The sequence below is a fragment of the Mesoplodon bidens genome (assembly GCF_964165515.1).
Source record: "Mesoplodon bidens genome assembly, chromosome: X".
In the NCBI taxonomy this organism is placed as follows: domain Eukaryota; kingdom Metazoa; phylum Chordata; class Mammalia; order Artiodactyla; family Ziphiidae; genus Mesoplodon; species Mesoplodon bidens.
Window position 1 is genome coordinate 124,416,300 of NC_138163.1, and position 22,197 is coordinate 124,438,496.

The 22,197-nt window shown below is 41.7% G+C and overlaps 1 protein-coding gene across 1 annotated transcript in view; it reads left to right on the top strand.

Moving 5' to 3' along the window:
• MAP3K15 (mitogen-activated protein kinase kinase kinase 15) overlaps positions 1-22,197 on the top strand; it is a gene marked incomplete at its 5' end in the record, with an annotated part of 161,540 nt that overhangs the window by 114,033 nt on the left and 25,310 nt on the right. The window contains 8 exon segments of the mRNA XM_081223135.1: positions 6,200-6,249; positions 8,689-8,784; positions 13,621-13,708; positions 15,308-15,441; positions 17,675-17,789; positions 17,791-17,803; positions 19,782-19,912; positions 20,128-20,233. Coding sequence (XP_081079261.1) covers positions 6,200-6,249; positions 8,689-8,784; positions 13,621-13,708; positions 15,308-15,441; positions 17,675-17,789; positions 17,791-17,803; positions 19,782-19,912; positions 20,128-20,233 — 733 coding nt within the window.

A 22,197-nucleotide genomic window follows, 5' to 3' on the forward strand; every position in this document is an offset into this window, starting at 1 on the left:
GTGAGAACCCTCTTCCTGGTTTGCAGATGGTGGTCTTCTTGCCCTGTTCTCACATAATGGAAAGAGAGATAGAGAACACTCTCCTGTCTCTTCTTACATAGGGCACTAATCCCATCACAAGGGCTCCACCCTGGTGACCTAATCACCTCTCAAAGGCCACCATCTCCAAATACCATCACACTGGGGGTTAGGACTCCAACATATGAATTTGTGGAGACACAAACATTAAGTCTATAACACAAATGTAAGCCAGTAACCTTGTCTAATATTTAACAGCGAAGCAACCTTCTCCTCATTGATAAGAGAGTCAGTAGCCATTAGTGAAAATGAGCTGCCATAATGTGCTGGGGTATTTTTCCTGCACTGTGTGCTTTAAATATTTGAGCAAAAGAGAAGGAGCTAGAATAAGATACATACATGGTGTTCATACAGATACATCTCATTTGAAGAATGCATGTGTCTTCTATTAAATTTGCCTCTTTGTTTTTTTTTAACCTTTTATTTAAGTATAACAGACACAGAAAAGTGCACAACTCATAAATGTACAATTTGATGCATGTTTTATTAAGTGAACACACCTAAGTAACCAGTGCAACCCAGGGAAGGGAACATTAGTAGGCCCCCACCCCCCAAAGCCCTACTTATGTTCCCCGCTACAGGTACCACTGCCATGAAGCACCCTGTCCTCACTGTTGGGATTCTTGTACTAGAGGCCAACCTTGCTTACATTCTTCATGTCATTGATGCCACTGTGATGCAAGAGAATTTTCAAAATTCTGATCTGTAACCTCCCTATTCCATTGATAGAGGGAACAAAACACCTCATTTTTAAATTTTTTTTAAATTGATCTATGTCATCTCATTTTTTTCATATTTCTTTTTTTATAAATTTATTTGGCTGTGTTGGGTCTTCGTTTCTGCGCAAGGGCTTTCTCTCGTTGCGGCGAGCCGGGGCCACTCCTCATTGCAGTGCGTGGGCCTCTCACTATCTCGGCCTCTCTCGTTGCGGAGCACAGGCTCCAGACGCGCAGGCTCAGTCAGTAGTTGTGGCTCACGGGCCCAGTTGCTCCGCAGCATGTGGGATCTTCCCAGACCAGGGCTCGAACCTGTGTCCCCTGCATTGGCAGGCACAGTCTCAACCACTGCACCACCAGGGAAGCCCCATCATTTTTTAATTTTTATTGGGGCATAGTTGATTTACAGTGTTGTGTTAGTTTCAGGTGTACAGCAAAGTGAATCTGTTATACATATATCCACTCTTTTAGATTCTTTTCCATATAGGCTATTATAAAGTATTGAGTAGAGTTCCTTGTGCTATATAGTAGGTCCTTATTAGTTATCTACTTTATATATAGTAGTGGCTATATGTCAATCCCAATCTCCCAATTTATCCCTCCCCCTCCCTTATCCCCCGGTAACCATAAGTTTATTTTTTACATCTGTAACTCTATTTCTGTTTTGTAGATAAGTTCATTTGTAGCCTTTTTTTTTTTAGATTCCACATGAAGCGATATCATATGCTATTTGTCTTTCTGTGTCTGACCTACTGCACTCAATATGACAATCTCTAGGTCCATCCATGTGGCTGCAAATGGCATTATTTCATTCTTTTTTATGGTTGAGAAATATTGCATTGTATATATATATATATATATATATATGTACCACGTCTCCTTTATCCATTCATCTGTCGATGGGCATTTAGGTTGCTTCCATGTCCTGGCTATTGTAAATAGTGCTGCAATGAACATTGCGGTGCATGTGTCTTTTTGAATTATGGTTTTCTCTGGGTATATGCCCAGTAGTGGGATTGCTGGGTCGTATGGAAGTTCTATTTTTAGTTTTTTAAGGAACCTCCATACTGTTCTCCATAGTGGCTGTATCAATTTACATTCCCACCAACAGTGCAAGAGGGTTCCCTTTCCTCCACACCCTCTCCAGCATTTAGTGTTTGTAGATTTTTTGATGATGGCCATTCTGACTGGTGTGAACACCTCATATTTTGACAAATAGTTGTGGAAAAAACTAATCCTATTAAAGTGACTCTTCATACTTTTAGAGCAAAATGGTTTTGTTCTCATGGAATTCTACAAACCTATAATGTTTGCAGGTCTTTAATGGGAATTTCCATCGGTACATGTAGTATCTCACTAGTTGTAAATGTGTTACTTTGTTTGTATATAGTCTGTAATAAGAAATAGAACTATATAAGCAGCAAATGCTATCTTTCCTTGACTGAGGAAATGTTTTGCACAGTGCTTGGTAGTTGCCAGAGCAAATGTCTGAGAGAAATATAAATTGCCTTTTTTTCTTTGAGAGGAAGGCTTTGCTTTTGCCTTCATTTACATTTTTAAAATTGTGCAGGCTGTGGAAACAAGCAGATTAGCCTGGAGTGAAATGATAACTTCTCTGCACAGACTTGCAGTTCTTCCCGGTGGGCTGTGGTGGTGGGAAGCAATCACACAGGCACACGTTCACCTGCAGACAGCACCGCTGTAACATTAGATTAAGGTCTGCTTCATCAGCCGGGGATTCAGAAACGTACGCTGGTCAGTGTTTAACCACCAGCTCTCCGGGGGATATGGGAGCAGAGGGCCGATTTGTAGTGTTTACTGATTTCTGTGGTGTAAATACTCCCGTCATGGCCAGTTTCACGCAGCCAACATCAGGTCACCGAGCACAGGGTTAGGAAGAGATGTGCACAACTGGCCTCCCAAGCTGGTGCGAGCTCGCCCAGCACAGCGATGCGGGGAGGCTGCACAGAGCAGGCGCAAATGCAGTGTTTCTCCCTCAGCTTCTCGTGGGTCCCAAAGTCACCAACAGGTGCACTGTGGCCACCATTGCTATCCATACGGGTAGGGCTGCTGGTTTTGGAAAGCTCTTTGGGAGGTGCCTTTTATGCTTATATTAGCGACTGGAACATCTCACACAAAAAGTCTGTGCTTTTAACAACAACCAAAAAAAAAAGTCTATGCTTTTAACACAAAAATCCCCCCTCCCTGAAAGTCCGCATCCTGGGGGTAGGAGGGCAGAGGCTGAGTCAGCACCTAGGGGATCCTGAAGGAGTCCCCTCCCTCTGAGTTCCCGGCCCATTTCTCCAGAGCCCACCCCGGCTCTGCTTCCAGTGCACTGTTACTGGGGGCTTCTGGCACTGCGGAAAGCTAAAATCTTCAATCTGTTTCCTCATCGTGATTTGGTGAAATATCCCCTCGCAGGAAAGCTTAGAATGCTGCCTTCCAGGAGGCTCGGGACAGGAGGAGAACAGTCATAGCTTTCCTGATTGACCCGCCAGGACACCACCAGATAGCTCATGAAAAACTCCCCTTGCAGGCACAAGAGAGCACGGACTTCACGGTTCCATTTGTGTAATATTCCAGAACAGGCAACACTCTCCACAGTGGGACAAGTCAGAATAGCAGTTGCCTTTGGGTCGACAGGAGTGACTGGGAACAGGGGATCTGAGGGAATCTTCTGGGCTGCTGCTAATGTTCTGTCTCTTGGTTTAGATGCTGGTTACAGTGGCTATTCATTTTGTGGAAATTTATTGAGATGATCACTGTACCCTTTTCTGAATGTATGCTGTATTTCAGCTTAAAAGTTTAGTAATAATTTAAAAAACACTTGTAGTGGCCCTCTTGATAGTCCCCAATCATTATTGGATCCTGTGACTTTCCAGATAAAACTCAAAGTCTTTTATTAAGTGTCAAGCCCCTATATAACCCTGCCCTCCTTCTCCTCTCCCTCCCCGACCCTCAGCCCCAGCCAGACCTTCATCTGTCACCTCACAGTCCCCTGAGCTGTGGCCCTGCAGGAGTTTACACCTGCACTTTTGTTCTCATCCTTCCCCCTCCCTGGAATTCATTCTTCCAATTACCCAAGTCCTAACTTTGGCGAAGGTGTCTCTAACCACCCTTTCCCTCCTTCCGTCCTTCCACTGAACGTCTGTTGGCTACCCAGTTGTCTGTATCATGTGCAAAGTACATCCTATCGCTTTTTTATCCATTTTCCAAAGTGTCTCCCCAACTGCTCTGCAAGCGCATGCACGACTTCTATACTTTTACATCTGTAGGACCTATGAAGCAGGAACCCCCCACCCCGTGCCTGTTGATTACGATGTAAAGGGAAAGCGGAGGGGGGAGCTCCATGTGGTTTACTTCCTTTTTTTAAAATTTAATTTTATTAATTTTTTGGCCGCACCACGCAGCATGTAGGACCTTAGTTCCCTGACCAAGGGTCAAACCCGTGCCCCCTGCAGTGGAAGTGCAGAGTCTTAACCACTGGACCGCCAGGGAAGTCCTTCCGTGTGGTTTACTTCTTAACCAGTAAATCTTCCTCCCAAATCGAGAAGTTCCCTAAAGCTACCCTAGAGTAAACTTACCGTCCGGGAATACTTTGAAAACTTGTGTGGTTGAGCTCTCTATATACATACAGCCTCTTGCAGGCTCCCTCGAATCTGCCCTCATTCATATTTCTGTACCTGAATCCAAAGCAGACTCCCGTTCTCCACCACTGCCCTCTTTCAGTGACTTGGAACACATCCCTCCTCTGAAATACGCTCAGTCTTTCTGTAAAGACGGGTCTGATGTGGTAACTTTCATGTTTTCATCCACTTTCATCTTTCACAGCAGGGGGGAGGCTTAAAGGCCTGATCATGGCCTCCAAAGGCCTGCATGATTTCCTTAACCTACTCTCGCACTCCCCCTTCACTCACTCCACTCCCGTCTCACTCCCCTCCTTGCTGGTCCCCACACATGCAAAGCACACTGCTGCCTCAGGGCCTTTGCACTTGCTGTTTCCTCTGCCTGGAACTGGTCCCCCAGTTATCTGCATGGCTCACTCCCTCACCCCCTTTAGCTTTCTGCTTGAAAACTCAAAGACTTCCTGCCCCACCTTAATGCTCTTTGCTGTGTTATTTGTGTTCATAGCACTTTTCACCCTCCACCATGCTCTTCACTTACTATTTGATTTATTACCTATCTCCCCTCACTAGATTGTAAGCCCCATGAGGGCAGGGGTTTTGTCATTCTCTGTCATGTCCCTGCTGGTGCGCTGCCTAGTGCATAATAGGTGTTTCATCAACATGTCTGGATGGATCTTCTGCCACTGGGAACCATCCTCCCAGCTGTGCCTGTTGCCATTGCTCCAGGATGGCAGGAAACTTGTCACCCGATCGCTTGTGGCTGTTCTCCTGAGCCATGTGCTCAGGCATTTGGCTCTCACACTTCTCTGGGAGGCTTAGCTGGTCATTTATGGCATTCCTCAGGCTAACCTAATGTATTTGCTTATTTAAAATTATTCTCTGTTGTTGTAATGTATTGGTATTGTAGCCTATGGCCCTTCTAAAACTGGGAATTCAGACACTCCTTCTGAGGCTTAGCTTTGTTCATAGTTTAAGGGCAGGGGATGGTGGTGGAGGGAGAGGACAGAGTTATATATGTATTTTTTAAGTGCGTCTTGTACAGATTGAAATCCCAGTTAGTCTTTGTATTAGTCATGGTAGGCTAGATGCTAAAACAGACATCCCCCAAATATCAGTTTATCTATGATGATAAAAGTTCATCTATGCCTCATGTCACGTCCAGGTTGGCAGGGTCCGAATTCCATCCGGTAGTGGATGGGGAAAGAGAATGTAGAGGAGAGGATAGCTGTGGAGGTTTCTCATGAGCCAAGCCCACAGGTGGAGCACATCACTCTTGTTCACATCCCATTGGTCAGAACTCCCATCAGATGGCCCCAGCTAACTGCATAGGAGGCTGGGAAATGTAGTCTAGTTATGTGCCCAGGGAGAAAAAGAAATAAAGATTGGTGAACACTGACTGGTGTCTGGCCACATTCTTGCCTCTCCAAACGTTTTTGTGGGTCATTCAAGTTGGGTGGGCTGTTCCCAAACTCATCTTAGAGTTTTCCTGATATGTTGACAGAAGATGAAAGGCTGCTCACTGTGTATGTACTGTATGCCTATTGTTTCTATTTCAAATTTAGATCATTTGTTCTAAACTGGATTAGAGATACAAATGAATTTTTACAATAGATTAGAAGATGTTTCTGGTGTTCCAAGTTATGCAAAATATCTTGCTTTAACTGCTAACTTCTACTGAAAGTAAAAAATAGCAGAAGCAATTGACCATAGAATGAAACCAAAAATGATTCTTTGCGTGGAAAACATCAAACTACTGACTTCTGTCCTTGATTCCTGCAGAAACAAATTCATGAATGGAATTTTACAGCCTCTTCCATTAGAGGAATAAGGTAAGAACATAAGAGAAAATGTAATTATTGTTTTAGTACAAATAATGATGTTGTTTTTATCACTTTGTTTCTACTTATTTGTAATGTGTGGTGTTCTCATTTTTAACAGGATCCAAAACAGACTATTTTCTCTCTTGTTGCCCTGCCCGAGCTGGTTCATCATGTGCTGCTAGTAAGGCTTCTTGGCTTTTTATAGCAGAGTAGTTGTTTTTGTATCCAACAGACGAAACTCTCGTCTCAACTTTTTTTTTTTTTTTTTTTTTTTTTTTTTTTGCCGTACGCGGGCCTCTCACTGTTGTGGCCTCTCCCGTTGCGGAGCACAGGCTCCGGACGCGCAGGCTCAGCGGCCATGGCTCACGGGCCCAGCCGCTCCGTGGCATGTGGGATCTTCCCGGACCGGGGCACGAACCCGTGTCCCCTGCATTGGCAGGTGGACTCTCAACCACTGCGCCACCAGGGAAGCCCCCTCAAACTTTTTTAAAACAAGAAGTTATGTGTGTAGAAAGAGAAAATGTTTCTTCTGTGAGCCAATGATGTTCATGTGCTCAGGGACCCCCAGAACTGAAACTGGGAGTTACTTGGTAATGATACTTGGCTGGGATCTCCTGGGCAGAGTAATGGAGCCAAGGGCATTGTTCTTGGCAGGTGAGTAACGTGGTGTATTCCCAGGAGAGGTCTGCCACTTGCTATTTGGTTTAGGAGCGCTGACCATTTGGGCCTGAATTGTGTGGCTGCTCTCTGAGTCCGACCCTGCCAGCACACCCAAGGGTGGGAGGAACTCTGGAGTAGATCTGAGTTCTAACCCCTCTTTTGCTGTTTGACCTTGAGCAAATCATTCAACCTCTCTAGGTCTCAGTATCTTCATAGTTTCCATCATATTAAGGGCTTGGACTAGAACTCTATGTCTTTTCTCTGATTCTCAGACCACAGGCCAATGAATGAATCCCTATTACCCCCAGATGCAGCATGATCCTTTTCTAGACACATCAGTGTTTACATTGGAGTAATGTTTACATCACTTTTAAAGGGAGAGAAATTATTTAAGAACAGACTAGCATGTTTGAATAATACTGCTCAAAAAATATAAGATAATTCAAAAGGTGTTAAACATTTTCAAACATGTACTACCCAGAAACTAAGTTCTATGATAACATGTAGTCAAGAGCCTTCTGTTTGTACCTTCTCATAGAGATAGCTCTTGCTGCCATTTTAGCCATCAACAGGGATGTGCAAAGGACCTGGGGTGAATCAGACCCTGGAACCAATGTGACATGAAGAGCATGTGTTGAACATTCCCAAGGCTATCCAACTAACCGTGGTAGTTCCTTTAAAGATTGGTTTTGAAAAGTTACTCATGTATAAGCTAGTTTTAATTCATTTTAAGTCACCCTGTACGGTTGCTGTTTCAACTCGTAATTTGTCATGTAATCCATAACATGTAAGGAATGGTCAAAGAAGCTATAATCTCAGGAAGAGACGACTTAGAAAGGGCAAGATAAAGTGGCTTCATTTGTTTGAAGGGCTAATCATAGAATTTAGCCTTTTGCATAGTGCCACCTGGCAAAATGAGGGCCATTGCGTAGGCTTTGGCACAGTGCAGGTAAAGAACTTTGTAGCAGTGAAATCCATCAGGAGATGGAATGTGATGATTTTCTGTCACTGGATATTTCAGGCAAACTGAGTATTGCCTGTTCAAGGAGCTGTAGAGTCAGATCCAGGCCTTTGGTGGGGATGGACCAGATAACATTTAAAGGCCTTTCTTGAGCTAAAATGCCATGTTTATTTCCACTTCCCTTGTGTGGCCACAAATACTGTGTCCTAATATTTTTCAAGTCTAGAAATTCCTTTGATATCACAATAAATTATTTCACAAATACCTTTTTTGTGTGTGTGTGTGTGGTATGCGGGCCTCTCACTGTTGTGGCCTCTCCCGTTGCGGAGCACAGGCTCCGGACGCGCGGGCTCAGCGGCCATGGCTCACGGGCCAGCCGCTCCGTGGCATGTGGGATCTTCCCAGACCGGGACACGAACCCGTGTCCCCTGCATCGGCAGGCGGATTCTCAACCACTGCGCCACCAGGGAAGCCCCACAAATACCTTTTTAATGACCTTATAAACTCTTGAAGACAGAAACCATATTTTATTCCCATTCCTGTTGCCCATATGCTTTGCTTAACATTGAATATATAGTAAGTTCTTGGTACATATTAAAGTCTATTGATGAATACAAACTCAATCAGCAAGATAAATGCCCCTCCTATTTAAATTTCATAGAGAAATATAAGTCACTTTGGTGGGCAGGGGGGTATTTGTTAAAACATTAATGAAACTTCCAAATTTGTAAAATGGAAGAAAAGCTGTTCCTAGATTTTTCTCAAAAAATTAAATTGATATCAAAATTTATATATAATAGGCATTCTTATGTTTTGAAATTTTGCAGCATATCCAAGTTTGATGAACGGTGTTGTTTTCTTTACGTCCATGATAATTCTGATGACTTTCAAATCTACTTTTCCACTGAAGACCAGTGCGGTAGGTGAGTTTTAATCTGATTCAGGTATTTTCAGTCTAATTATGGTGAATCACTTTTAAAGGGTCTTTGTTGTGAAAAGTATTTATTTGCTATACTGCTTTTCCTGAAGTTTTAACTTATGGAAAATAATTTTTCCAGCTTTATTGAGATATAACTCATACACCATGCAATTTGCTCATTTTAAAGTATAGAATTCAATCTTTTTGTTTTTAGTATATTCACAGTTTTGCAGCCATCACCACAATGTAATTTTAGATTATTTTCATCACTCCCAAAAGAAACACAGTATCCATTAACAGTCACTCCCCATTTTCTCTCAACCTAACCCCACCCCCCCAATCCCAGTCCTCTGCAACCACTGAATCTACTTTCTGTCTTTACGAATTTGCCTGTTCTTGACATTTCATATATATAGAATCATACAATATATGGTCTTTTGTGACTCGCTTCCTCCATTTATCATAATGTTTTCAAGTGTCATCCATGTTGTAACATGTATCAGAATTGCATTCCTTTTTGTGGCTGAATAATATTCCATCGTATGGATATATTGGATTTGTCCATCATTTGAAAGGCACTTGGTTTGTTTTCACTTTCTGGCTATTGTGAATAATGCTGCCATAAACATTCACATGCAAGTTTTTGGGTGAACTTATGTTTTAATTTCTCTTGGAGCCAAATTACTGGGTCTTATGATAGTTCTTTATTTAACTTTGAGGAACGGCCAGACTGTTTTTCCAATTTACATTCCCATCAGCAATGTATGAGGGTTCCAGTTTCTCCACGTCCTTGCAACACTTGTTACTGTCTATCCTTTTGATTGTAGTCATCCTAGTGTGTGTTAGGTGGAATCTCATTGTGCTTGTGTTTTGCATTTCCCTAATGACTAAAGATACTGAGGATCTTTTCTTGATCTTATTGGCCATTTATATATCTTCTTTGGAGAACCATCTACACAAATCCTTTGCCCAATTACAACATTTTTTTAACTTTTTATTTTGGAAAATATTCAGACCTACAAGAAAGTTCACCCAGAACTCCCTACTGTTAACCATTTACCACATTTGTTTTACATTCTCTCTATATGCAGATGACTATTTTGTTCTGAACTGTTGAAGAGTAAGTTGTAGACATAATGCTACGTTACCTCTCGGTACTTCATTACGTGTTTCCCTAAATACAAGAACATTCACTTATGCAATCACAGTACCGTTATCTAATCAGGAAACTAAGATTGATACGGTTCTATAGTTTACAAACCTTAGCCAAATTTTAGTTATTGTCCCACTAATGTCCTTTACAGTGAAACAAAAGATATTTTTTCTCTGGTTCCTGATCTAAACCAGGATTACATATTAACATTTAGCTGTCACGTCTGTATAGCCCCCTCTTATCTGGAACATTTCTTCATCAGTCTTTGTCTTTCTTGACTTAATGCTTTCAAAGAGTACAGGCAGTTTATCTTGTATAATCCTTCCATTTGGGTTGGTTTGCTGTTCCCTCATGATTATATTAGTGTTATGCATTTGGGGTAGGAATACCACAGAAGTGATGCCCTGTCCTCAGTACATCACATTGGGAGATATAAAATATCTTTGTCTCATTACTGGTGATATTAACTTGGCTCACCTGGTGAAAGTGATGTTTGCCAAGTTTCTCCGAACTTTGCCCATTTTTAATTGGGTTATTGGTATTTTTGTTAATAAGTTTTAAGAGTTCTTTATATATTCTAGATACAAGGCCCTTGTCAGATGTGTGATTTGCAAGTGCTTCCTCCCATTCTGTGGGTTATCTTTTTACTCTGTTGATGGTATCATTTATAGCACGGAAGTTTTAAATTTTGTGGCGGTCCAGTTTATCTGTTTTTCCTTTTGTCACTTGTGCTTTTGATGTCATATCTAAGAAGGCTTTGCCTAACCCAAGGTTTTCTCTGGTGTTATTTTCTTCAAAGAGTTTTATAGTTTTAGCTCTTATATTTAGGTCTCTGATCCATTTTGAGTTTTTTTTTTTTTAATGGTCTGAGGTAGGGGGTCCAACTTCATTCTTCTGCATGTGGGTATGTGGTTGTCTCAGCACCATTTGTTGAAAAGACTAGTTCTTCTCCCATTGAATGGTCTTGGCACTTTTTTAGAAAATCACTTGACCATAAATGTAAGCATTTATTTCTGGACTTTCACTTCTATTCCATTGATCTATATGTCTATCCTTTATGCTATTAACCACATTTTCTTGATAACTATAGTATTGTACTAAGCTGTAAAATCAGGAAATGTGAGTCTTCCAACTTGGTTCTTGTTTTTCATAATTGTTTTGACTATCGCAGGTGCTTCCATGTCCATGTGAATCTTAGGATCAGCTAGTCAGTTGCTTCAAAAAAGGCCGCTAGGGTTTTGGCAGGGATTGCTTTGTATATGCAGATCAATTTGAGAGGCTTTGCCATCCTAACCATATTAAGTCTTCCATCCCATGAACATAGCATATCTTTCTATTTGTTCAGGTCTTCTTTAACGTCTTTCAACAATTTTTGGAGTTTCAATGTACAAGTCTCATACTTTTTTGTTAAATATGTATGTATTTTATTCTTTTTGGTGCTATTCTAAGTGGAGTTGTTTTCTTAATTTCATTTTCAGATGGTTCATTGCTGGTGTATAGACATACACTCGATTTTTGTATATTGATCCTGCAAACTGGCACTCATTTATTAGTTCTAATAGTTTTTATTGAATTCCTTAGGATGTTCTATATACAAGATCATGTCATCTGCAGATAGAGATAGTTAGAGTTCTTCCTTTCCGAACTGGATGTCTTTCTTTCTTTTTCTTGCCTAATTGTCCTGACTAGACTGCAGTATAATGTTGAGTAGAAGTGGCGAGAGCAGACATCCTTGTCTTGTTCCTGATCTTAGGAGGAAAGCATCTAGTCTTACACCATTAAGCATGATGTTACTGGTAGGTTTTTCATAGATAACCTTTATCAGGTTGAGGAAGATTCCTTTATTCGTAGTTTGTTGAGAGAGTTTGTATCATGTAATTTGAGAACATTTTAATTCAGTGCATCTCAGACAATCATTATCACAACGTATTTAGAAATCAGACTAAATATCAGACCAGGGCACCCTTGGGTCACAATCTTCAATCTTAGAGTTGGAAAATGCTGCCAAATATCAAGCAGAACATCCCTTTACTACAAAGCTTACCTTCCGACTCTCATTCTCTCGTCAGTGCCTTTTCTTGTCATACATTTAAATAATTGTTTAATTGAGGTGTAATATACAGACGAGTGTGTTAAGTGTATCAGCACCCCAGAAGGTGCCTTGTGCCCCTTCCCAGTCATTAAACCCGCTCCTAATGTAACTATTTTGATTTCTATCACCAGTGGTTAGTTTTGCCTGTTCTTAAACTTCAAATAAATAGACTCATAAAGTATGTACTCTTTTATTTCTCACTTGTTTCTTTTAAAATAATATCTATGAGATTCAGCCATGTTGTATTAGTTCATTCTTTTTTTCACTGTGTAGTGTTCCATTGTGTGTATATATATGACAATTTATCTGTTCTATCAGACATTTGAATTGTTTCCAGTTTGGGGCCATTATGAATAAAACTGCTATGAACACTCTTGTGCATGCCTTTTGGTGAACATATTCATTGATTTCTGCACTGTATGTACCTAGGAATGGAGTTACTAGGTTATGGGATAGGTTTATATTCAGCTTTGGTTGATACCAAAGTAGATGTATCAATTTACACTTCCACCAGCAACATATGAGAGTTCCAGTTGCTCCACATCCTGAACAACAATTGATACTGTCTTTTAAATTTTAGTTATTCTGTTGCATGCATACCACATGTCTCCTAAGAAGCCTGACTGTTGCGTCCCAGCTTTCAAAAATTAGAAGAAGCAGAGGTGGGATGGGTTAGAGAAAAGAACATGCTAGTGTTTTTTGGAAATTATCTTAAAGTATTCAGTATTCTTCCCTGCTACCTTAAGAGAGAATACTGAATACAAATCTTCTGAGTCAAGTCATTCGTATGCAAATAAACAACTACACAAGTCTAGGGAGTGGCTGATGTGGCCCGGCAGCATTTGTGAGAAAGATTTATGGGTTATAGTTGATATTAAGCTTAGTCTGTGTCAACAGAACGATGAGGTCGTCTTACACATTTCCTTCTCACCTCTCTCCTTATACAAGACCTTATTTCTCACTAAGAGCTAGAGTGCTGGCAACTTAGGAGGTGATGGTCCCACTATCCTTAGCACTAGTTCAATCACCCCTGGAGCACTGGTCCTGGGACCAGACTTGAAGAATAATACAGGGACACCTTTGAAGAATTACAAGTTAGTGAAGTGACTCATAAACAAGTCCTGGGGGAAACGTTGAGGGAACAAGAAGGAAAGACCTACAGGGATATAATAAAATTATGTACATTTCTGATGGGCAGTTATGTAGAAAGGGACTAATTCTAAGCAGTCTATGGATGAGACCCACATAAAAGAAGTCTCAAGTTCAATATAAGTGAAGCATTTCTCATTGAGTTCACCAAAGAATGAGCTGCCTTGTGAGGTAATGAGTTCTCTGTCACTGGGGGTGTTCACACATCAATTAGCCAGCCAGTTGGTGGTGATATTGTATAGAGGGGATTCAAGTATCATATGGGTATTTGAACTAGATTAGATAACCAGTACACTACCATGTCAAACCAAGGAATGGAGTGATTGTTCCATAACTTGTAAAAGCTTGGTTTATTTAATCACAGTTTAATGTAGTCAGGCCAAGTTAGAGGAAAGGAATAGGAGTGATCATAATTAGCGGCAACTTTGTGACGTTTGGTGTTCTAGGTTTTGCTCTTTGGTCAAAGAGATGATAACCAATGGAGTGGGCAGTACAGTGGAGCTGGAGGGAGAGACCGATGGGGATACCTTAGAGGTGAGTCACAGAAGACCTAGAACATGGAAAAAGTTACTTATTGTGTCTTTGATGCTTAAAGAAAATGTCCCATTTTTTTGTGAAAGTTCTTTATGTGTATATTTTAAAATACTCATTAATGAACGAGCTAGCCATCAGTATTCATGACTGTCAGAGATTAAATTTAATTCATCTCTATAGAAAAACCTCATTACTTTGGCATCCTATCAACCAGAGTGTGTAAGAAAAATTTGACATGGACTAGACTAAAATTCCCTTTTGTGTACAACTGATGGAAAAGCTTTTTCTATGCTAATTAATGATGTTTGTGAAACTACAAGAGAAATAGTTGGGCAAATAGAAGCAGACTTTTTCATTTATGCCTAAAATGACTTTAGTTATATCTACTTGCATATAGTATATTAAATATGATAATATGAAGAAATTAATATTAATTTCTTAATATTAAGAAAGGGTCATCATAAGCTCTTTTGGACAGCACAGTGGTAGTCCACAGATAACTACACCACCACGCATGTGTTCAAATCTTGCACAGTTACTATGACTTGCCACTAATTCAGGTCCTTGTAGTTTAGTGAGATTTTACTATACTTTCAAGTGGGCTGAAATTAATTCTTTGAGATTTCTTACAGAAAATATCAAAGGGATTCATTTTAATAATTGAGTCAGGTACTCGAATGCTTAGCTTAGAATCAAAGTTTGTTGTAGAAACGAACTGAGTGATACACTTTGAAGGTAACAGAGAAAGGTGGGAGATAAAAAAGCCTGTTATGAAGCAGGCGGATGTCTGGTTAAATCAGACAGTGATGAGACCCACTAGTAACCTTAATTGTCGTGAGCATCCCTAGAAGTGGATGGGAAGGGACACGTCCACATGCATACGTGTTCTGTGCACTTCTGTAAGCAGGTATAGGGGGCAAAGAAAATAACAGAAAGAATCCCTTGCTGCCTCTGCTTTAAATAAATATTGCTCAGTCTAGAGTTACATTTGTTTTAATCATTGAGAAGAACCAACTGGAATGCAGCTGTACAATTTTTGATGATAAGATTGGGGGAATAAAAGAGCAAAACTCATTACAGGTGGAGTTTTGCAGTATGTGTTTAATGCTAGATCTGTACCTCTAAAAGCAGGAGCGGGGCAGCATGTGTACTTTCTATTAAGACAATTTGAGTTTTATTTACCTTCAGTTCTTTTCTGGGCTATAGAAAGTGGTTGCTTTCCTGGCAAGTTGATAAGGGATCATGTAAGAGGGCACCTGTTTGGGGTACTTGACATGCTTAGAAGCAGTTTTAAATTGCAGCATCAAAGTGAGGGGAGTTCTCCAAAAGGTGAGCCCACTAAGTTACATATGAGCCGTATTTTTAAATTTCTTGCATTCTATTTCATAAAATCATGTTATGAATATATGAGTAACTGACAACTCTACCCCTTAAAAGCAATTATTTAATGAAAAGTATATAACCCAAGAAATGTGACCTGCCTGGTACTCAAATAATGTTATTTATAAATTTTTTAAAAATTGCAGGACAATGTTTGGGCTTTTATGGGGTTTCTCCACCACAAGCTGTGTGCTTTTTTATCTTGTTGCTTTTCCTTAGTATGAGTATGACCACGATGCGAATGGTGAGAGAGTGGTGCTGGGGAAGGGCACATGTGGGATCGTGTATGCCGGCAGAGATCTGAGCAATCAAGTGCGAATAGCCATCAAAGAAATTCCAGGGAGAGACGGCAGGCAAGTCAGGGCGGGCCTCCGGGCCTCCGCCTTCAACAGTTGCCACCTCCATAGCCCAACTCCCGTGCCCGCTGCTGATGGCGCATAGTGAAAGCATGATGTCATCAAAAAAAGTTGTAATTCTCTTCTAATAAGGGTGCTCTGCATATTATAAATAGATGGAGAAAATGGAACAACTTCACTTAGAGGCATGTGGATTGCAGAGTCACATTTTAAAAGAAGACTGTAGTTTTATTTCCACCCGTCAGGAGGAAATAAAGTTCTACATTTTTACATAGGTGTTTGTTTGCACATATTTTAAAATATGACTCAGTGCTTTAATTCGCATTGTAACAATTTGAAATGGCTATTATTTATTCAGATGTATCCTTACAGAAAATTAAATGTGGTTAAAAATATTTTAGTTTTTTGCTATACAGACTATTTTATTAATACCCTACCCTTCAACCTCACCCATAGATTTGGGACTATTGTTTTTTAAACCACAAGTACTACCAATTTATTTCTCCTACACTTCTTAAGAGTCTAACTAAAGGTTTATTCCTTTTTGAATTCATACCCCTCCTAATTCTAAGCAAGAACGTGTTGACTGTCAAGTGTTTTTGTAGAGAAGCTACATATACAGTAATGGCCACAGTATAAGAAATAATAGCTCCGTGCTCCACCGGTGTGCTCAGACCACAACTGCAGCGTTGCCTTCAGTGCTGGACACTGATGGCTGTGTGCAAACAGCCCTCCATCCAGGTGGTCAGTGAATTATTAAGGATGGATTACAAGTGATTTGTAGCAGCTGTAAGACCCTTTGTCATTTATTCGTTCATTCGTTCACTTGTTCATCTATTCATTTTTAATGGGATTGTGTGTTATGATATTTGAATTATAAAGCGGGGTCTGAAATGAACTCATCCAACTTCTTCCAAGGCTAAGAAGGTTAAATGACTTCTCCGAGGACATGAAGAAACAAGACTAGGATCCAGTCTCTTGAATTCCTCTTCCAGTATTCTGTCTCTTGTTCTCATGATGGATAAGGCATTGCAGTTGTTTGTTGGGGGAAAATTGCTAGCTTGAACCACCTCCTTCGGTTGGTTGTGTTAGTCGTTTCAGCTCTTCACTGCTGATGGTCGTTTCTGGAATTTTAGTGCTGGAAGGGACCTTAGAGACTATTTTGTCCCATTCCCTAAATTTACAGGCTGAAGTTAGGATATTGGGTACCTTCCCTGTGCCAGATTCTGGGCTGGCACTGGAGACTGAAAGGAGAGTAGGATACTGTCCTAATGTTAGAGTGTGCCCAGTTTGGTAGAGCAAAGTGACAAGTGCCATAATACAGAGGTTCACAGAGTGTTTGTAGAGCATAGGAGTGGAATGAATTGCTCTTCTTGGTTGAGTTGTGGCAAGTTTGAGAAAATAAATCATCTTTGAGCTGGCCTTTGAGGGATGAGTAGGAGTTCGTCTGGCAGAAAAGGAGGCCAGAGCATTCTATGCTGAGGGGAAGCAGAGCTGTTAAGCACAGAGTGTACTGAGAGAAGAAAAAATTGTCTGTTGTGACTCGACTGTAGGATGTAGGGCAGTGGCGGGGGGGGGCGGCTCTTGAGATGAGGCAAACATTTTTAAAGATGTAGTCTGACCTGAGTTTGAAAGTCCTTGTGTGCCATGTTAAACAATGTGGTCTTTATGTGGACTTTAGGATGGGAAGTGATGTGATGGGGTGTGTGTTTTAGGAAGGGGAAATATGGTGGCCAGGGGAGAATAGACTGAAGAGGCCAGAGGCTGAGGCTGGGAGGTCCATTAGGTGGCTGTTGCTGTAGTCTGGAATGAGTCTGTGGAATGAGACTAGAAGGCAGCTGAGGACAGAACCTTCTGGAACAGCTCCCTTCATGGGGGAGCAGAGGAAGAGAGGCTGTTGAGAGAGACAAAGGATGGTTGGAGAGTTCAAGCCCTATAAATAGCCATAGTAACAGCAGCAGCCATTCACTGGGCACTTGCCACACACCGGGCACTCCACTGGGTGCCTGAGAAACTTGACACACTTTGGCCCCCGGCAGCCCTGAGTGCTTCGTATTATTATCCCCTGTTCTACAGATGGGAAGCTGGATAGTCTCATGGGAGCCAAGGGAGAAAACATTCCCACAAAGAAGGGATGGCCAGCAGCAGGGCAGGTACTGGTGAGGTGCGATATATGGACCCCAAGCTCCAGGGATTTGGCAGGTGACATTGGCTTTGTTTTTCTCACCAGTTTCTCTCAGCCTCTGCATGAGGAGATCGCCCTGCACAAGAACCTCAAGCACTGCAATATTGTTCAGTACCTGGGCTCTGTTTCCGAGGACGGCTACATTAAGATATTTATGGAGCCAGGTGCCTGTGGGTGAGTAGTCACTGGTCTTCTGGTCTCATACCCTGAAAATCACTGATGAAAATATAATGTGAACATCGTTATTCATCCTGCCGTTAAAAAATGACAGACATTTTAGGTGTGGGAGACCATTTGTTTCCCAGAGGAGTTGGATGCAGATTTTCCAGTGTCACATAAACAGTCTATTCCTGGTCTGGTAATTCAATCATCAAATATTCATTGAGGATCTACTGAGTGCCAGCTGCTGGGCCGAGCACTAGAGACATAGAGATGAATAAAGCATAGTGTCTGGCCTTGAGGCCTTCACAGTTTAGGAGTTGAAATATGCTTTGGAGAAGAGGAAACGGAGGTTTTTTTTAAATGACGTTGCAAAATAACAGGTTGACAGGGAAATCGAACACCAGTGCTTTATCCACAAGATCCCCAAAGGCAGACAGTAGAGTGCGAGGGTAGGAATTCCTCAGATCTGGAGCCAGCCATCTAGTTTGGTTTTTGTTTGTTTGTTTTTAATATTTATTTATTTATTTGGCTGTGCTGGGTCTTAGTTGCGGCAGGCAGGCTCCTTAGTTGTGGCATGCAAACTCTTAGTTGAGGCGTGCATGTGGAATCTAGTTCCCTGACCAGAGATCAAACCCGGGCCCCCTGCATTGGGAGCGCAGAGTCTTAACCACTGTGCCACCAGGGAAGACCCCGGCCATCTAGTTTGAGTTGGTCCCTCCATCTGCAAGCTGTGTGACCTCAGTTTTCTGACTGAATAAATGAATTTTAAAATTGGATTATTAATAAGTACTATCATAGTTGGAATAGTAATAATTATTGGAGTCATAATGACACTATCTCAGTGGCTTGTTGGATGGGATAAGTGAGATAATGTTTGTAAAGCTCTCAAAACGGTGCCAGGCAGAGAGCAAGAAGTCAGTAAGTGCTCATTTTAAGAAAATAATGATAAAATTAATAGTAATCTGAATGCAAATATAAAGACTTTAGTTAGAAACCTGTATTCATTCATTCTTTCAACTCATAGTTACTAAGAGCCTGCCATTACATTAAAAACCTAACTATATGTCTTAAGAGCAAGGCAATGGGCTAGATTTTGAGGGTTACATTTATGGTGCTGTACAGTTTCTTCTTCCCTCAGATTGCTCATAGTCTAGCAGAAAATACTGATTTGTGTTCCAGACGTGAGGTCTTGAGGATGACCACAGAGTTGGAGATAGATGTGCACCTCCCCTTCTACAGATGGGGAAACTGAGGCATAGCAAGGTCCCATAGCACTGTGTAAGGGCGACTAGCTGATGCTGAGGGCCTGGACAATAATCTCTGAAACACAGGGTCAGAAGGCAGTGAAGGGAGATTTTCTTCTGGCCCCAAAGTTCAATGTTTAATAGTATAATTGGAGTCGGGGTGGGGGGTGGTGTTACGACCGTCCTGCCCCTGGGACCTGGCATTAGGAGCTTCTCACAGTGAGGACAGAGAGCCCCAGCCTCCTCCAGTTCGGGTCCCTGTCTCCCTTAAGGGCCCCTCACTCTGCTCCTGTCCACCTCTGATTTCAGAGTGAGGTATAAAACGTGGCTTTGACCCAAGCCCAATGGCTGAGACGCTTGTGCAGCATGTGCAGTGTCAGGCCAGCCCTTCAGAGTTCAGAGAGCACTGTTGCGCCCTCTTCCTGATTCTGTGCAGCTGAGCAGAGCTAAGCCCAAAGGTGGCCTGGCTGAGTTTCGGGGGTCACAAGGGGTTCCTTTCCACCCTACACCTCTGGTCGGGCTGATGTGCTGGTTCACGCCCCGCCCCTTCTCTGGCTGCGCTGCTTGTGCATCTGGGAAACAGGCAACAGAGAGGGAGGAAAGATGTTGCGTTTAGCCCAGATACAGTGATGTGGGCGCGAGTGCTTACGTCAGGTTAGAAATGTCACTTCACTTTATTTCCCTGAACCCTTATAATTGACTCTTCATCGCCCTGATGAGATTTTTTTTACTGTGTCCATTTCCAGGAAGCCTTTCGGCTCTTTTGCGATCAAAATGGGGGCCGATGAAGGAGCCCGCCATCAAGTTCTACACCAAGCAAATCCTGGAAGGCCTCAAGTATCTCCATGAAAGCCAGAGTGTGCACAGAGACATAAAGGTACTTGCTTGTCTGAGCCAATGAGATTTTACTTTGCATCTCAGGTCACATGAGCTGCTGGAGCGTCTGCAGGTGGACCAGCTCACGGAGGGGAGAGGATTGAGCAGAGTCTAGGCTTCCTAGAGACACATGACCATTTCTTAAGGTCCAAGTCTGTTTTACATTAGTTTGTTTCAATCTGTCTTTAAGCATGTGATGTTCTTCCTTTTCTGAAGGGTGATAGCGTCCTGGTGAATACCTGTAGCGGAGTGGTGAGAATCTCTGATTTCCGCACCTCTGAACGTCTTGCAGGAGTGAGTCCATGTACAGAGACTTTTGCTGGTAAGCAGACAGAGCTTGGTGTGGGGTCGCCATCCTGGAGTTAGGCTTGCTGCAACTGCAGTCCTTTGGAAGTTACCCACCAAGCACCTGTGTGCACAGTGGACAACTGGTAGTTGAAGTGGACGGTGTATTGTCCCCAACTTCAAAGCGTTTGAACTCTGTCATAATGATGCACTTAGCTGTTTGTGGCAACGAGATTGCCTTACTTTCTTCCTTGTCTTCCAAGGTTGAGTAGGTGTTGTGCTCTGCTTGAGGTTTTCTGAGGGTTTCTAACAGTCAGCAAAATGGCAGCATCTTTTCTAAGTTAGTAGCACCTTGTTCAGAATCGTGGGGAATTCTGAATAACAGCATCCCTCAGACAACTTATTAGAACATCTTATTGGTCTTTTATAAAAATAGCCTGTTTAAAAAAAAATAGCCTGTTGCTTTAGGGAATTCTGGTACCTCGTGCTTTCATATGATTATGTTTCCAAGAGAGGCTGATTCTTTTAGGGTATTCTAAGATGGGTTTGGTATTCTAAGTGGGTTTGAGCAATTGAATTTTCTTTTCCATGTGTCAGTGATAGAATCATTTATGTTTTGAGAGGGACTGGATTCAAAGAGTGGAATAAAATTGCCAGCTAGCTTTCCATGTACACGACCAATGAGTAGAATGATGCTCAAAAGCCACCTATGGCTTTTTGTAATTCCCATTTAAAAGCAAAACAGAAACTTTGATCCTTGGAGAGAAGTACTGATTTTGATTAAGTAAAGGTTTGTGCTCTCCCTAGGGTGTAATGAAAGCATCACAAAGATCTTGCTTGATGGAATTATGAAACAGCGCTTATAATATTACAGCTCCGATGTAAGTTATAAAAGACAGATGATTGTTTTCTATCCCTATAACACCAAACTATAGAGTGGACAGACTTGCCTTTAGTTTTGGTGAATAATGTCTCAGCTTTGAAAGACTTTGCTTCAACAAGAGAGTTGTTGTTATGTCAGCCACTGGACGCCCACAGTAGAGACTCGTTCTCTATCTAAAGAGAACTTTTATGAGTCAGAAATGACTTCTCAGTTGTAACACCAAAGGAGATACATGCACCTCAAAATGGGGAACTATTACACCAAGGACCCCACCGGAATCTCCCAAAGAGTGTATTGAATTCTCATTCATTGTTTCTGATATAAATGTATATATCTCAACATGTATGTGTCAGTGAGTATGTCTGTATGACTGGCATATTTTTTTACTAGCCTAATTAAAAATGACTTCTGTCCTCTTTGGAAGCCACCAATTAGCTTAGCAATATGTAGCAAGAGGGGCTCTGATATGGCAAGGAGTTATTTCAAGACATAAAACCCCCAACAATTTATCTCATAATTACCATCCCCAAGGAGAAAAAAAAATCATAAAGAAAATGCATGTATAATTCATCATTGCGTATCACATTTTCCCAAGTAATTGGCTTGAGGAGGCATGAATTTTGCATTGCAAAATAATGCAGGGGTGTTTGGGGGATAATAAAGAAGGGGTGTCATTTGGGGTAGGAAATTCCCCTGCATATAATTACTCTTTGCAAAACAGAGCGGTTCTGTAAAGAAATCTCAGCTGCTGGTGCCACACTCCGATTGGGTGCGGGTGGACACAGTGGGGCATTTCCACGCAAATGCCCGGAGGCTTTTGGAGCCTGGAAGGAGAGGCAAAGGCTTCAGACAACTTCCTGGCCCGAAGTCCTCCCCTCCTGTGTTCCTCTGAAGGCTTTTCACCATAGGTGTAAACCAGTTAGAACAGGAGGAAGGACCATTATGGCCAGGGTCAGCCCCCTTTGCTCTTGGTTTTGCAGCAGCTTTATTGAGGTTTAACTCACATGTCGTAACATGTACCCATTTAAAGTGCACATTTCAATGGTTTCTGGTAAATTTTCCAAGTTGTGCAGCTATCGCCGCAATCCAATTTTTGAACATTTCTGTCACCCCCAAAA